This window comes from Salvelinus alpinus, chromosome 9, assembly GCF_045679555.1.
Source record: "Salvelinus alpinus chromosome 9, SLU_Salpinus.1, whole genome shotgun sequence".
Taxonomy (NCBI): domain Eukaryota; kingdom Metazoa; phylum Chordata; class Actinopteri; order Salmoniformes; family Salmonidae; genus Salvelinus; species Salvelinus alpinus.
The window spans coordinates 3,226,788-3,244,283 of record NC_092094.1 but is presented as its reverse complement, the minus strand read 5'-3'; the positions used below and the strand labels follow the sequence as shown (position 1 = coordinate 3,244,283).

Genomic DNA, 17,496 nt, shown 5'->3' with positions numbered 1-17,496 from the left:
TCCAGAGTTAGCCATCTCTCTGGCCCGTACCTCTATAGGATCTCCAGAGTTAGCCATCTCTCTGGCCCGTACTTCTATAGGATCTCCAGAGTTAGCCATCTCTCTGGCCCGTACATCTATAGGATCTCCAGAGTTAGCCATCTCTCTGGCCCGTACCTCTATAGGATCTCCAGAGTTAGCCATCTCTCTGGCCCATACATCTATAGGATCTCCAGAGTTAGCCATCTCTCTGGCCCGTACATCTATAGGATCTCCAGAGTTAGCCATCTCTCTGGCCCGTACTTCTATAGGATCTCCAGAGTTAGCCATCTCTCTGGCCCATACATCTATAGGATCTCCAGAGTTAGCCATCTCTCTGGCCCATACATCTACAGGATCTCCAGAGTTAGCCATCTCTCTGGCCCGTACATCTATAGGATCTCCAGAGTTAGCCATCTCTCTGGCCCGTACTTCTATAGGATCTCCAGAGTTAGCCATCTCTCTGGCCCGTACATCTATAGGATCTCCAGAGTTAGCCATCTCTCTGGCCCGTACATCTATAGGATCTCCAGAGTTAGCCATCTCTCTGGCCCGTACATCTATAGGTTAACAACGAGGTCTGATGTGGAGGAAGTTGAGGGCTGTATTGACAAGAAGAGCGCAATGCATTGATCTACGAGACTTCAAGAAGGGCCAGCCCACATTCTGATACAGAATGCAGTGATGTGTACTGAACCTATCGACCTTAATAAAACGATATCCCCATAGTCACGTAGTCGATATCCCCATAGTCACGTAGTCGATATCCCCACAGTCACGTAGTCGATATCCTCATAGTCACATAGACGATATCCCCATAGTCACGTAGTCGATATCCCCACAGTCACGTAGACGATATCCCCACAGTCACGTAGACGATATCCCCATAGTCACGTAGACGATATCCCCATAGTCACGTAGACGATATCCCCATAGTCACGTAGACGATATCCCCACAGTCACGTAGACGATATCCCCACAGTCACGTAGACGATATCCCCACAGTCACGTAGACGATATCCCCATAGTCACATAGACGATATCCCCACAGTCACGTAGACGATATCCCCACAGTCACGTAGACGATATCCCCACAGTCACGTAGACGATATCCCCACAGTCACGTAGACGATATCCCCACAGTCACGTAGGCGATATCCCCATAGTCACGTAGGCGATATCCCCATAGTCACGTAGACGATATCCCCATAGTCACGTAGTCGATATCCCCATAGTCACGTAGACGATATCCCCACAGTCACGTAGACGATATCCCCACAGTCACGTAGACGATATCCCCACAGTCACGTAGACGATATGCATGTTGAATGAGTTGTTTTCTGTTTTTTTATGAAAGACAGGACCTGTTCCAGTAGAAGACTATTTCAATTCTTAATTTCTAAACTAACTCATCAACACGCTTTTTGAAAGACATCAATCCAGATATTTATAAACAAGGACACAAATCAATGAGGGCACCATCCAAAGTACACAGGAAAATCTCTTCCCAACTATTTTGCAATCTATATGGTGCAGCTGTAAATGTTTTGGTCCTTAAATGAAACTGGTATACTTTTTTATATATCAACATTTTCTTTAACCAATTATGGTCTTTAATGCAGAGCCGACAGAGAAGTTCCTTACTTTTCCCCTTCCACTTCCGCGATAATGCCGCAATTAGTTGGTTGTAATTTCTATATGTTTTAGTTAGCTGCATGTATGACATAACTCCACCAGTCGTATTTATAATATAATTTATAAAGATTATACCACAATATTTGTTGTATTATTTGTTCCGTTTTTTTCTAGTGGATTAAAATGAAATTGCAACCAACTTTCTATTTTAAACATAGTTGGGAGATTTTCAAATATGTTGTTCAAATGAAAATGTTTTCAAATAACTGAAAGTGAGAGGTTGTAATCTGAAAAAAGGGAAAAGGCCATTCTTGAACATGGGGTGAGACGTTATTACTAATTTGCTAGAGAACCATTTCGGATTTCAGTATAACCGTTGTATGACTGAAGCCTTTAGTGAGAGGTCTAGTGCAGTGATATTATTATTATTATTAATATATTGTAATATTTATATTCATTATGAAAATAGGCCCGTTTAATTTTGTCTGGCTCGCCATTCCAAATAAAATGTTTAAAAAAATTCTCGTATCATTTAAATAACTGTTTGCTCACCCCCCTTGGCGTTTTCCTATTTTGTTGCGTTACAACCTGTAATTTAAATTGATTTTTATTTGGATTTCATGTAATGGACATACACAATATATCAAGTCCAAATTGGTGAAGTGAAATGAAAAAAAATGACTTGTTTCAAAAAATTCTAAAAAATAAAAAAACTGAAAAGTGGTGCGTGCAAATGTATTCATCCCCTTTTCTATGAAGCCACTAAATAATATCTGGTGCAACCAATTACCTTCAGAAGTCACATAATTAGTTAAAGTCCACCTGTGTACAATCTAAGTGTCACATGATCTCAGCATGTATGTATGTATGTACAGTTGAAGTCTGAAGTTTACATACACTTAGGTTGGAGTCATTAAAACTTGTTTTTCAACCACTCCACAAATTTCTTGTTAACAAACTATAGTTTTGGCAAGTCGGTTAGGACATCTACTTTGTGCATGCCACAAGTAAGTTTTCCAACAATTGTTTACAGCCAGATTATTTCACTGTATCACAATTACAGTGGTTCAGAAGTTTACATACACTAAGTTGACTGCGCCTTTTAAACAGCTTGGCAAATTCTAGAAAATTATGTCATGGCTTTAGAAGCTTCTGATAGGCTAATTGACATAAATTGAGTCAATTGCAGGTGTACCTGTGGATATATTTCAAGGCCTACCTTCAAACTCAGTGCCTCTTTGCTTGACATCATGGGAAAAACAAAAGAAATCTGCCAAGACCTCAGAAAAAAAATTGTAGACCTCCACAAGTCTGGTTCATCTTTGGGAGCAATTTCCAAATGCCTGAAGGTACCACGTTCATCTGTACAAACAATAGTACACAAGTATAAACACCATGGGACCACGCAGCCGTCATACCGCTCAGGAAGGAGACGCGTTCTGTCTCCTTGAGATGAACGTACTTTGGTGTGAAATGTGCAAATCAATCCCAGAACAACAGCAAACGACCTTGTGAAGATGCTGGAGGAAACAGGTACAAAAGTATCTATATCCACAGTAAAACGAGTCCTATATCGACATAACCTGAAAATCCCTCAGCAAGGAAGAAGCCACTGCTCCAAAACTGCCATAAAAAATGCCAGACTACGGTTTGCAACTGCACATGAGGACAAATATCATACTTTTTGGAGAAATGTCCTCTGGTCTGATGAAACAAAAATAGAACTGTTTGGCCATAATGACCATCGTTATGTTTGGAGGAAAAAGGGGGAGGCTTGCAAGCCGAAGAACACCATCCCAACCGTGAAGCACGGGGGTGGCAGCATCATGTTGTGGGGGTGCTTTGCATTTTCAGATAGTATATGTTTCAAATTGTTCAGAAAGTTGTTTTCATTGCAAATTAAAGCGTACTGTTAGCTTGCTAGCTAACGTTACGTGTATGATCTGTGTAGAAATAGTATTTGTATCTCAGAAAGCGTTTTGCATTGTTAGTTATAGCCTAATATCAGCTAGCTAGCTAACATTGAACCTAGTTGGTTAAATTTAGCTACCTGCAGATTCATGCATGGTAGTAACGTTATGAGTTGGGATTGAGGTTCATTGTTTAGCTAGTTAGCTAGCTACATGTCTAAACAAGACTCCCCAACGCAAGTAAACATTTCACTGTTTACACCTTCTGTATCCAGTGCATGTGACAAATAAACAGATTTTATTTGATATAGTGTGTGTTTACCAGAGACGGTAATGTAAAGAACATGACCTGCACCAAAGTCAGATTAGGATACAACGTTAGGCCAACTAGACAGTGTCTAAAATTATCCGGTTTATCCGGATATTATCCGGTTTATTTATTATATTATTTAATTATCCCTGCTTTTATTTCGTCACACTCACAAACCGTAAGATATTTTTTTGTAATTAGCTCACCATTAACATGGAAATAATGATTTTGTTGTGAGTTTATTTTCCCCTAATGAATAAGAATTTGCTAAAGTGAAGACGTTGTCAGCTATATGACTGGCTAGCCAGCTAACTTAACGCTAGGTAGCTAACAAGATAGAAACTAACTAAAGTGAAGACGTTGTCAGCTATATGACTGGCTAGCCAGCTAACTTAACGCTAGGTAGCTAACAAGATAGAAACTAACTAAAGTGAAGACGTTGTCAGCTATATGACTGGCTAGCCAGCTAACTTAACGCTAGGTAGCTAACAAGATAGAAACTAACTAAAGTGAAGACGTTGTCAGCTATATGACTGGCTAGCCAGCTAACTTAACGCTAGGTAGCTAACAAGATAGAAACTAACTAAAGTGAAGACGTTGTCAGCTATATGACTGGCTAGCCAGCTAACTTAACGCTAGGTAGCTAACAAGATAGAAACTAACTAAAGTGAAGACGTTGTCAGCTATATGACTGGCTAGCCAGCTAACTTAACGCTAGGTAGCTAACAAGATAGAAACTAACTAAAGTGAAGACGTTGTCAGCTATATGACTGGCTAGCCAGCTAACTTAACGCTAGGTAGCTAACAAAATAGAAACTAACTAAAGTGAAGACGTTACATTGTTTAGAAAGTTGTATATAGCATGTTCATGATGTCACTGCGACAACTGTCGACAGACATGGCGATAGACATAGTATATAAACCAGCCTTCAGCCTTGAAATCTTTGGTTGTTTAGTATATTTAAAAATATATATATATATATATTTCACCTTTATTTAATCAGGTGGGCCAGTTGAGAACAAGTTCTCATTTACAAATGTGACCTGGCCAAGATAAAGCAAAGCAGTGCGACAAAAACAACGACACAGAGTTACATGGCATAAACAAGCATACAGTCAATAACAATAGGAAAACAATATGTATACAGTGTATGCAAATGAAGGCAATAGGCCGTAGTGGCGAAGTAATTACAATTTAGTAATTTACACTGGAGTGATAGATGTGCAGATGAGGATGTGCAAGTAGAAATACTGGTGTGCAAAGGAGCAGAAAAAAAAACTAATATGGGGATGAGGTAGGTAGTTGGTTGGATGGGCTATTTACAGATGGGCTGTGTACAGCTGCAGCGATCGGTAAGCTGCTCTGATAGCTGATGCTTAAAGTTAGTGAGGGAGATATAAGTCTCCAACTTCAGTGATTTTTGCAATTCGCTCCAGTCATTGGCAGCAGAGAACTGGAAGGAAAGGCGGCCAAAGGAGGTGTTGGCTTTGGGGATGACCAGTGAAATATACCTGCTGGAACGCGTGCTACGGGTGGGTGCTGCTATGGTGACCAGTGAGCTGAGATAAGTCTTTGCTAGGTATAGCTCAGCCTTATAGATGACCTGGAGCCAGTGGGTTTGGCGACGAATGTGGCGAGGACCAGCCAACGAGAGCATACAGGTCGCAGTGGTGGATAGTATATGGGGCTTTAGTGACAAAACGGATGGCACTGTGATAGACTGCATTCAGTTTGTTGAGTAGAGTGTTGGAGGCTAATTTGTAAATGACATCGCCGAAGTTGAGGATCGGTAGGATGGTCAGTTTTACGAGGGTAAATTTGGCAGCATGAGTGAAGGAGGCACATAGTTGCTTCACGTGTGAATCCTTAAAGAGATGGGTGGGGCTAAAGCTTTAAGAGGGTGTGAACGATGCTGAATGGGTGTCGACAAAGAAGAGCTGACTGACTAGTCGCTGATGCTACGTGTCAATCATTTCCCCCTTTCAGGGGTATAACTTTACGATTGTATAGCGAATAGGCTAATATGTTTGTAGATCGACTGAGGTGAAGGAACTACAGCGGTGATACTGGCTGTTTTTTTGTTTTGTTGTTGTTGTTCTCCAAATAGCATTTTTTTGTTGTTTGTATAGAAATGCAGTTGATTAACTTCAAAAAACAATTTCCTAAAACAAAAATGTCCCAACTGTTTTGGATAGGAAGCATGCAGAAAGAAGCCTTCGTGACCCTGATCCCATCCCTGCAACGAGGTACGTTTTCCTACTCATATCCCTAGCCCGTACTGCGACGTCTTAATATAGCCATGATTGCGTTCCGACCCCGGTGCAGCTCAGTGTAAACAAGCGTAATGGCAGGGTAGGAATCATCTGACTAGCAGCCGCTTTTTCCAGTCTTGTGTCGAGTTCATCCGAGAGAGAGAGAGAACACACACACTTGGAAGGCAACAGTTCGGATGAACCAATCTACTTTAGCGCGCACACACACACACACAACGGAATTATCACGACAATGTTCCCACATCACGACTAACAAGTTGTGTAGTTTTATAAACATATTCAAACCACTGATTTGAGCGTGATTAAAAGTTGAGTGGCTAACTTAATGTTACTTGTCGATGTTAAATTTCACCAAAAGGTTACTTTGTTACAGTAGCTATGTAGACATGTTTGTTTCGCGGTAGGATACAACACAGATCGTTACATTATTTCAACCCGCTCATACCACTAGGTTACCCAAACAACAACCTGCAACAATTTAACTACTTTATAACCAAAAACATAGCTAGTTAAATACCTGGTGAAGCGCTGTCAGTCCGTCTATATTGGCGTGGTTGATGTCAGCGCCCTGTCGTAGGAGCGCCGCTACCTCCTCTCTGTCCCCGGCCGAACAGGCTGCCATGAACACGGCTCCCTGAGCGAACCGAACCCGGGCCCGCCGCGTCCCGGTTCCCATTGACCCATCCCGCGTCCCCGGTCCCGTCTGATCGGTTTCCGACCCCAGCCATCGCTGTAACTGATCCTGCCGTCGTTGCTTTGCAGCTTCAGACCGGGAACGGTCAGTGGCCGCCATCTTCTTCGGTGTCTCCCGGGTAGAGTCAGTTCATGACGCGGGGAGAGCCAAAGTGGAGCTGCATTAGCTCCTATCCGAGAGACTGCGCCCCCTGGTCGTAGGGACACGACACGACAGTAGGATACCAACCGAACTTTGGAAGGACTGGACATTCTCCGGTCGACCAATTGTGATTGCAGGACAGTAAAAAAAGCAGAGGTGTATTCATTACGGAAACCGTTTACCATTTAAGAACCAAACGGAAGCTAACAAAGCAAAACGAGTTACTATTGGACATATTCATTTAGGTCACTCCCGTTTCGTTCAGTTTGCTTCCGTTTAAGAAACGTTTAGCAATAGAATCGGCGGAATGAATACACCCCAGGTATGACTATGCGTTGCAGAGCTCCCACGCAGGCTATTACCCCAACACGGATAAGCTGTCCTGTGTGTAATGCAAATATTATAAAGCTCCAATATTAGCCTAGGCAAAACAGAAACAAACTTTAGCCTGCACCATGCGAAACTGTATTCGCTGCACAGAACATGTACTGTAACGTCAACAGTTGGCCCTTGAGAACCTATAATTGGAACATATTGAGAGGTCATGGAAAGTTAAACCTTTTATATAATTTCCTATGACAAACACATGATTCTCTGCCATATTTAAAATAAAATACAAAATACAAAATCAAAAGTCCAACTGATTTAGCATTTTATTGAAAGTAATTAAAGACACAGAAATTCCAAAATTAGTAAACATTGTAAGCGTTTATATTTATTTTAAATCCAGACCATAATTTACTTAATTTCATCTACAGTTAAAGCATATACTGTATGCAGTGAACCATACATATCATTCACTGGCACTTTCTTTGATTTCAGTATTGACCAACGTGTGTAATAAGAAAAATGAAAAACACATTCATACTAGACTAATAACAAAACACATGTCTATTTTCAATATTTATCCCATCTGTTCATTCATGTAAAGTATTTTTTATTTTTTATTGCAGTCAGGTGCAGTAATAACTGGTGACATGTGACATGTATTCCCGTTGGATCTCATTGTATATTTCAGAGTCATGCTGATTGTTTGTTTGTAAGACAGAATTAAGTGTCCGTGGTACATTTTAAATACTGTAATAGCAAGGTATTGTCATGTTATTAATAAATATTAGTAAAACAAGTTGACCTAATAGAAAGAGGTACAAAGAAACAGTACAATTGGTTCAGAATGAATACTGCATTGGTTGGCACATGCATTGCATAGAGTCTCTTATAGTCACTAGTCATACCGAGCTCTAATAGAGCCCAGGTACTGCATAGAGTCTCTGATAGTCACTAGTCATACCGAGCTCTAATAGAGCCCAGGTATTGCATAGAGTCTCTGATAGTCACTAGTCATACCGAGCTCTAATAGAGCCCAGGTATTGCATAGAGTCTCTGATAGTCACTAGTCATACCGAGCTCTAATAGAGCCCAGGTATTGCAGAGTCTCTTATAGTCACTAGTCATACCGAGCTCTAATAGAGCCCAGGTACTGCATAGAGTCTCTTATAGTCACTAGTCATACTGAGCTCTAATAGAGCCCAGGTATTGCATAGAGTCTCTGATAGTCACTAGTCATACCGAGCTCTAATAGAGCCCAGGTATTGCATAGAGTCTCTTATAGTCACTAGTCATACCGAGCTCTAATAGAGCCCAGGTACTGCATAGAGTCTCTGATAGTCACTAGTCATACCGAGCTCTAATAGAGCCCAGGTATTGCAGAGTCTCTTATAGTCACTAGTCATACCGAGCTCTAATAGAGCCCAGGTACTGCATAGAGTCTCTTATAGTCACTAGTCATACTGAGCTCTAATAGAGCCCAGGTATTGCATAGAGTCTCTGATAGTCACTAGTCATACCGAGCTCTAATAGAGCCCAGGTACTGCATAGAGTCTCTGATAGTCACTAGTCATACCGAGCTCTAATAGAGCCCAGGTACTGCATAGAGTCTCTGATAGTCACTAGTCATACTGAGCTCTAATAGAGCCCAGGTATTGCATAGAGTCTCTTATTGTCACTAGTCATACTGAGCTCTAATAGAGCCCAGGTACTGCATAGAGTCTCTTATAGTCATTAGTCATACCGAGCTCTAATAGAGCCCAGGTACTGCATAGAGTCTCTGATAGTCACTAGTCATACTGAGCTCTAATAGAGCCCAGGTACTGCATAGAGTCTCTTATAGTCACTAGTCATACCGAGCTCTAATAGAGCCCAGGTACTGCATAGAGTCTCTTATAGTCACTAGTCATACTGAGCTCTAATAGAGCCCAGGTACTGCATAGAGTCTCTTATAGTCATTAGTCATACCGAGCTCTTTTCCCTTATTGTGTCCTTGGTCTTTTCTCAGGTCTGTTGGCGCCTTCTGTCCAGACAGCAGAGCTGCTGGGTCGTTCACTTGGCACCTAACATTAGATAATACTCTGAAACAGAGTGAAACGTCCAATAAGACATGCTTTTTTTGTTTTCGTTGTCCGTTTGAAAAAGGTTTGCGTCGGTGTGCCCTGCTGAACACAGTCCTGTGTTTGAGTAGAGACAGTGTGCTGACTGGTGTAACTACATTCCATCAGAACACAAACACACAGCTTGTGTGTTCGCGTGTTCAGCCTGTGTGTGTGTTTGTGCATGGTTGATTTGTTTAAGCCTACATAATCAGAAAAGACAACTTTAATAAATGAATCATTAATTATTAGCCTGCATCAATTAACATGTTTCTGAAAGTGGTATTGACACATCTGTTTTTCATTTATGTTATTTATATTCATGATTTTTCTCAAGCATTTATATGGTTTTCTGTAAATAATTAATAAACAAAAAAGGAAGATTCCAACTCCCCACTGATGACCCTTCTGTATCTATGGCCCTGTCACACTGTACGATTCTTGAAATACTGGTTGTTTCTCTTAAATTGTTTAGACGGGAAAGATGAAAAACATTTTTAAAAATGTAGCAATAGTAGAAACAGTCGGTTCGGTTTCCCAGTTAGATTTAAGCCTAGTTCTGGACGAACTCAGTCTCAATTGAAATACCTTCTTTTTTTTTTAGTTCCGGGCTAAATGAATCTGTGTCTGGGAAACTGGCCATAGACGTAATGTAATATAATCACAAAGCATACCCCCTTTGTCTAACTCCTGTTCTAATCTGGAACGGTTCAGTTTGGGTCATACCCCCTTCGTCTAACTCCTGTTCTAATCTGGAAACGGTTCAGTTTGGGTCATCAAAGTAGGGTCATCATCCTGACTGGCCCATTTCTTTTAAGCTCCATGTAAAGGCAAAGGGCTTAAACAAGTGATGGTGTCATCATCATCGCTACTCAATAAAAATAAGTAAGAGGGATATCCCTCCTTATTGACTTTAGATCATTCTTTATTTAACTTGGTAAGTCAGTTAAGAACAAATACTTATTTTCAATGACGGCCTAGGAACAGTGGGTTAACTGCCTTGTTCAGGGGCAGAATTACAGATTTTTACCTTGTCTGCTCAGGGATTCGATCTTGCAACTTTTCGGTTACAAGTCCAACGCTCTAACCACTAGGCTACCTGACACCCTAATAATAATAACAAGTAGTACATGTCAATATAAGACACGGTGTAAAATAGATGAGATCGACTGAGATTAGATGAGATCGGATCAGATCGGATAAAATCAACTGAGATCAACTGAGATGAGATTAGATGAGATTAGATGAGATTAAATGAGATTAAATGAGATTAGATGAGATTAGATGAGATTAAATGAGATTAAATGAGATTAGATGAGATTTTGCTGCCGACTAACTGACCCTCATTAACTGACACACTTTCCAAACAGTAAAATGACATGACCAACAGCAAAAACTATCAGAGATCTGTATATACATGACCGGATGCTTATCGTCTTACAGTCAAAAGGATATATTGAACAACTCCTGGAATTAAACAGATAATAAAACCCTAATTTTCAAACATTTACGTAGAATGCAATTCACTGGGGAACCACAATTCTAAAGAGCACACCTGACGGGAGAGATTCCAGACGTGACCGAGATAAACATCTCCATTAGAAACTTAGAAAGAGGAGGAATCTAATAGCAACAACCAGGATGGGTTGTTAATGTAACCAGGATTGGTTGTTAATATAACCAGGATTGGTTGTTAATATAACCAGGATGGGTTGTTAATATGACCAGGATGGGTTGATGATATGACCAGGATGGGTTGATGATATGACCAGGATGGGTTGATGATATGACCAGGATGGGTTGATGATATGACCAGGATGGGTTGATGATATGACCAGGATGGGTTGATAAGATGACCAGGATGGGTTGATAAGATGACCAGGATGGGTTGATAATATGACCAGGATGGGTTGATAATATGACCAGGATGGGTTGATAATATGACCAGGATGGGTTGATAATATAACCAGGATGGGTTGATAATATGACCAGGATGGGTTGATGATATAACCAGGATGGGTTGATAATATGACCAGGATGGGTTGATGATATAACCAGGATGGGTTGATAATATAACCAGGATGGGTTGATAATATAACCAGGATGGGTTGATAATATAACCAGGATGGGTTGATGATATGACCAGGATGGGTTGATAATATGACCAGGATGGGTTGATGATATGACCAGGATGGGTTGATGATATGACCAGGATGGGTTGATAATATGACCAGGATGGGTTGTTAATATGACCAGGATGGGTTGATGATATGACCAGGATGGGTTGATAAGATGACCAGGATGGGTTGATAATATGACCAGGATGGGTTGTTAATATGACCAGGATGGGTTGATAATATAACCAGGATGGGTTGATAATATAACCAGGATGGGTTGATAATATAACCAGGATGGGTTGATAATATAACCAGGATGGGTTGATAATATAACCAGGATGGGTTGATGATATGACCAGGATGGGTTGTTAATATGACCAGGATGGGTGTTATATATGTATATGTTATACTGCCTCCAGCTCACGTTACGTTACACTGCCTCCAGCTCACGTTACGTTACACTGCCTCCAGCTCACGTTACGTTATACTGCCTCCAGCTCACGTTACGTTATACTGCCTCCAGCACACGTTACGTTATACTGCCTCCAGCACACGTTACGTTATACTGCCTCCAGCTCACGTTACGTTATACTGCCTCCAGCTCACGTTACGTTATACTGCCTCCAGCTCACGTTACACTGCCTCCAGCTCACGTTACGTTATACTGCCTCCAGCTCACGTTACGTTATACTGCCTCCAGCACACGTTACGTTATACTGCCTCCAGCTCACGTTACGTTATACTGCCTCCAGCTCACGTTACGTTATACTGCCTCCAGCTCACGTTACGTTACACTGCCTCCAGCTCACGTTACGTTACACTGCCTCCAGCTCACGTTACGTTACACTGCCTCCAGCTCACGTTACGTTATACGGCCTCCAGCTCACATTATACTGCCTCCAGCTCACGTTATACTGCCTCCAGCTCGCGTTACGTTATACGGCCTCCAGCTCACGTTACACTGCCTCCAGCTCACGTTACACTGCCTCCAGCTCACGTTACGTTATACGGCCTCCAGCTCACATTATACGGCCTCCAGCTCAGGTTATACTGCCTCCAGCTCACATTATACTGCCTCCAGCTCACATTATACTGCCTCCAGCTCACGTTACGTTATACTGCCTCCAGCTCACGTTACGTTATACTGCCTCCAGCACACGTTACGTTATACTGCCTCCAGCTCACATTATACCGTCTCCAGCTCACGTGACATAATACGGCCTCCAGCTCACGTTACGTTATACTGCCTCCAGCTCACGTTACGTTATACTGCCTCCAGCTCACGTTACGTTATACTGCCTCCAGCACACGTTACGTTATACGGCCTCCAGCTCACATTATACTGCCTCCAGCTCAGGTTATACTGCCTCCAGCTCACGTTACGTTATACGGCCTCCAGCTCACATTATACGGCCTCCAGCTCAGGTTATACTGCCTCCAGCTCAGGTTATACTGCCTCCAGCTCAGGTTATACTGCCTCCAGCTCACGTTATACTGCCTCCAGCTCACGTTACATTATACTGCCTCCAGCTCGCGTTACGTTATACTGCCTCCAGCTCGCGTTATACTGCCTCCAGCTCGCGTTACGTTATACTGCCTCCAGCTCACGTTACGTTATACTGCCTCCAGCTCACGTTACGTTATACTGCCTTCAGCTCACGTTACGTTATACTGCCTCCAGCACACGTTACGTTATACTGCCTCCAGCTCACGTTACGTTATACTGCCTCCAGCTCACGTTACGTTATACTGCCTCCAGCTCACGTTACGTTATACTGCCTCCAGCACACGCTACGTTATACTACCTCCAGCTCACGTTACGCTATACTGCCTCCAGCTCACGTTACGCTATACTGCCTCCAGCTCACGTTACGTTATACTGCCTCCAGCTCACGTTACGTTATACTGCCTCCAGCTCACGTTACGTTATACTGCCTCCAGCTCACGTTACGTTATACTGCCTCCAGCACACGCTACGTTATACTACCTCCAGCTCACGTTACGCTATACTGCCTCCAGCTCACGTTACGTTATACTGCCTCCAGCTCACGTTACGTTATACTGCCTCCAGCTCACGTTACGTTATACTGCCTCCAGCTCACGTTACGTTATACTGCCTCCAGCACACGTTACGTTATACTGCCTCCAGCACACTTTACGCTATACTGCCTCCAGCACACGTTACGTTATACTGCCTCCAGCACACGTTACGTTATACTGCCTCCAGCACACGTTACGTTATACTGCCTCCAGCTCACGTTACGTTATACTGCCTCCAGCTCACGTTACGCTATACTGCCTCCAGCACACGTTACGTTATACTGCCTCCAGCTGGTAGGCAGACTATAGCCTGTGCATCTGAATGGCGAATGGGAGGCGCTTTATGAGTTGAGATTGAGAAATAAAAATAGCTCCTTTTTAATCGTAGCCACCAATGTTTTTAACACGCGGTTGCATTTAGAATTGTTATCTGTTGTGCAATGACTGGGCTGACCAATGACTGGGCTGACCAATGACTGGGCTGACCAATGACTGGGCTGACCAATGACTGGGCTGACCAATGACTGGGCTGACCAATGACTGGGCTTCCAACAGCAGGCTTCACTACAGTAGTCTACAGGAGCTACTCTGTCGCTGTCTGACAGGGGATATTCCTCTAACTAGTCTCTGTCTGACAGGTGATATTCCTCTAACTAGTCTCTGTCTGACAGGTGATATTCCTCTAACTAGTCTCTGTCTGACAGGTGATATTCCTCTAACTAGTCTCTGTCTGACAGGTGATATTCCTCTAACTAGTCTCTGTCTGACAGGTGATATTCCTCTAACTAGTCTCTGTCTGACAGGTGATATTCCTCTAACTAGTCTCTGTCTGACAGGTGGTATTCCTCTAACTAGTCTCTGTCTGACAGGTGGTATTCCTCTAACTAGTCTCTGTATGCTGTCTGACAGGTGATATTCCTCTAACTAGTCTCTGTATGCTGTCTGACAGGTGGTATTCCTCTAACTAGTCTCTGTCTGACAGGTGATATTCCTCTAACTAGTCTCTGTCTGACAGGTGATATTCCTCTAACTAGTCTCTGTCTGACAGGTGATATTCCTCTAACTAGTCTCTGTATGCTGTCTGACAGGTGATATTCCTCTAACTAGTCTCTGTCTGACAGGTGATATTCCTCTAACTAGTCTCTGTATGCTGTGCGCATGTGACAAATAAAATGCATGATGACTAACTGAAATACACACGCGACAATTTTAATTCCACAAAATTATTGAAATGAACCTAATAGACCGATAAGCATGACCCGGGTGAAATGCATTTTTCGGTGCGGGCTAACCGGTTAAACGGTTCATCGGTAACATCCCTAGTCCTTGAACATGTTTGGTATCAACAGCCATCTTAATGACTTTAATATATAAGTTGTTTTTAAATGTCTTGTAAGTCACATTGACACGATGCAGATCAGCGGTTCCCTGTAGGTTCCATGGTATCCTCGGCATCCCAATGAGGAAGTGAGTGAATAAAATGTTAGCAAACAAGGCACTGTGTCATCGATGATGAGACAAGACACGTTGGTGTACTGTCCCTTTTTATTTGAAGGTGTCTACCTGGCTCTTATACCTGTTATACCTGTCTACCTGGCTTGTTATTAGAATCTGTCTGTAATACTAAATGGGGCCCTCAGTGTCTCCTGAATGACATTATATTACTATAGTGAGGCGGGAAGAGCCACAGTAGAGTTGTGGTTTTCACTCAGCCTCCTCATCATCAGCCCCATCCCCTCTACCTCCTCTGGGTTTATGATGGGGGATGTAAGGGCCAGGGCTGGTCCTCCTTCCCCAGCTCTGGTGGACCCTCCTGGGACTGGGCTCCTTCCCGTGGGCCCCCCGGTGTAGAAGGAACCCTGGAGGTCCAGGTTAACACAGAAGAAGCCCGGCAGCAGCTGCCTCTGGTACTGGTCCAAACGACTGATAACATCCAGGATAGAGGAACTGCCTCCACTCACCCATCTCGGGAGCAGGCTGGAAGGGATGAGCTGGGCAGGCAGCGACTGGCAGTGACGCAGCTCGAATTGGTAGGAAAACCTAGAGAGAGAGAGAGAGGCATAGAGAGAGACTCAATACATTATGAGGGCTTAAAGTGAGAATGTGGAAAAGTGTCTGTAGGAAAACCTAGAGGGATACGAGGGACATAACATTTACGATAACAATTATCAATTTACAAAAATAAAAATACGTTTTCATCTTTTGAGCCTCTAGTCATGAAATCTATGCAGTCTACTCAATCACTTTTTATAGCTACTGTTTACAGGCTCTTCAGGGCTAAATACAGCGTTTCTCACTGAGCTCCCTGAAATTCTATCAGACGTTTAAGTCATGGTGGATAATATAAAACAATTTGGTGATTTTAATATTCCCATGTAAAAGTTCACAGACCCACTCCAAAAGGCTTTCGGAGCCATCATCGACTCAGTGGGTTTTGTCCAACATGTCTCTGGACCTACTCACTGCCACAGTCATACTCTGGACCTAGTTTTGTCCCGTGGAATAAATGTTGTGGATCTTAATGTTTTTCCTCATAATCCTGGACTATCGGACCACCATTTTATTACGTTTGCAATCGCAACAAATAATCTGCTCAGACCCCAACCAAGGAGCATCAAAAGTCGTGCTATAAATTCTCAGACAACACAAAGATTCCTTGATGCCCTTCCAGACTCCTTCTGCCTACCCAAAGACATCAGAGTACAAAAATCAGTTAACCACCTAACTGAGGATCTAAATTTAACCTTGCGTAATACCCTAGATGCAGTCGCACCCCGAAAAACAATAAACATTTGTCATAAGAAACTAGCTCCCTGGTACACAGAAAATACCCGAGCCCTGAAGCAAGCTTCCAGAAAATTGGAACTGAAATGGCGCCACACCAAACTGGAAGTCTTCCGACTAGCTTGGAAAGACAGTACCGTGCAGTATCGAAGAGCCCTCACTGCTGCTCCATCATCCTATTTTCCAACTTCATTGAGCAGAATATATTTGAAATATAATAATAATAATAAATATATAATATATATTTTTAGCAAAGCTAAAAAGCAGCATTCAACAAGAGAGGACTTCAGCAGTGATAAATTCATGAACTTCATGAACTCTGCCAGGACCTAGGATCAAGAGAGACACTCAAGTGTTTTAGTACTATATCTCTTGACACATTGATGAAAAAAGCTGCATACTGGACCCTATTCCAACTAAACTACTGAAAGAGCTGCTTCCTGTGCTTGGCCCTCCTATGTTGAACATAATAAACGGCTCTCTATCCACCGGATGTGTACCAAACTCACTAAAAGTGGCAGTAACAAAGCCTCTCTTGAAAAAGCCTAACTTTGACCCAGAAAATATTTTAAAAACTAATCGGCCTATATCGACTCTTCCATTCCTCTCAATTAAAAAAAAAGAAGCTGTTGTGCAGAAACTCACTGCCTTCCTGACGACAAACAATGTATACGAAACGCTTCAGTCTGGTTTTAGAGCCCATCATAGCACTGAGACTGCACTCGTGAAGGTGGTAAATGACCTTTTAATGGCGTCAGACCGAGGCTCTGCATCTGTCCTTGTGCTACTAGACCTTAGTGCTGCTTTTGACACCATCGATCACCACATTCTTTTGGATAATTGGTCTACACGGACAAGTTCCGGCCTGGTTTAGATCTTATCTGTCGGAAAGATATCAGTTTGTCTCTGTGGATGGTTTGTCGTCTGACAAATCAACTGTAAATTTCGATGGTCCTCAAGGTTCTGTTCTAGGACCTCTATTGTCTTCACTATATATTTTACCTCTTGGTGATGTCATTCGGGAAACAATGTTAACTTCCACTGCTATGCAGACAACACAACACAGCTGTACATTTCGATGAAACATGGTGAAGCCCTAAAATTGCCCTCCCTGGAAGCCTGTGTTTCAGACATAAGGAAGTGGATG

General features: G+C 42.5%; 2 protein-coding genes and 1 long non-coding RNA gene across 4 annotated transcripts in view; 1 reads left to right on the top strand and 2 right to left on the bottom strand.

The window, feature by feature from the left end:
- Positions 1-7,053, bottom strand: part of LOC139584154 (protein phosphatase 1 regulatory subunit 12A-like) — a 78,208-nt gene extending 71,155 nt beyond the window's left edge. Inside the window, exon 1 of one of the 2 annotated variants that reach the window (XM_071415675.1) lies at positions 6,665-7,053. In XM_071415675.1, coding sequence (XP_071271776.1) covers positions 6,665-6,940 — 276 coding nt within the window. In that variant the 5' untranslated portion in view covers positions 6,941-7,053. The remainder of the gene's footprint in view (positions 1-6,664) is intronic. The other variant, XM_071415676.1, reaches the window with a different exon arrangement.
- LOC139584156 (uncharacterized) lies at positions 5,761-9,797 on the top strand. The gene is made up of 2 exons (XR_011676723.1): positions 5,761-6,120; positions 9,318-9,797. It is a non-coding gene; the product is annotated as an uncharacterized lncRNA (long non-coding RNA).
- LOC139584155 (patatin-like phospholipase domain-containing protein 2) overlaps positions 7,618-17,496 on the bottom strand; it is a 43,632-nt gene continuing 33,753 nt past the window's right edge. The window contains exon 9 of the mRNA XM_071415678.1: positions 7,618-15,605. Within this exon, the coding sequence (XP_071271779.1) occupies positions 15,230-15,605 (376 nt within the window). The 3' untranslated portion in view covers positions 7,618-15,229. The remainder of the gene's footprint in view (positions 15,606-17,496) is intronic.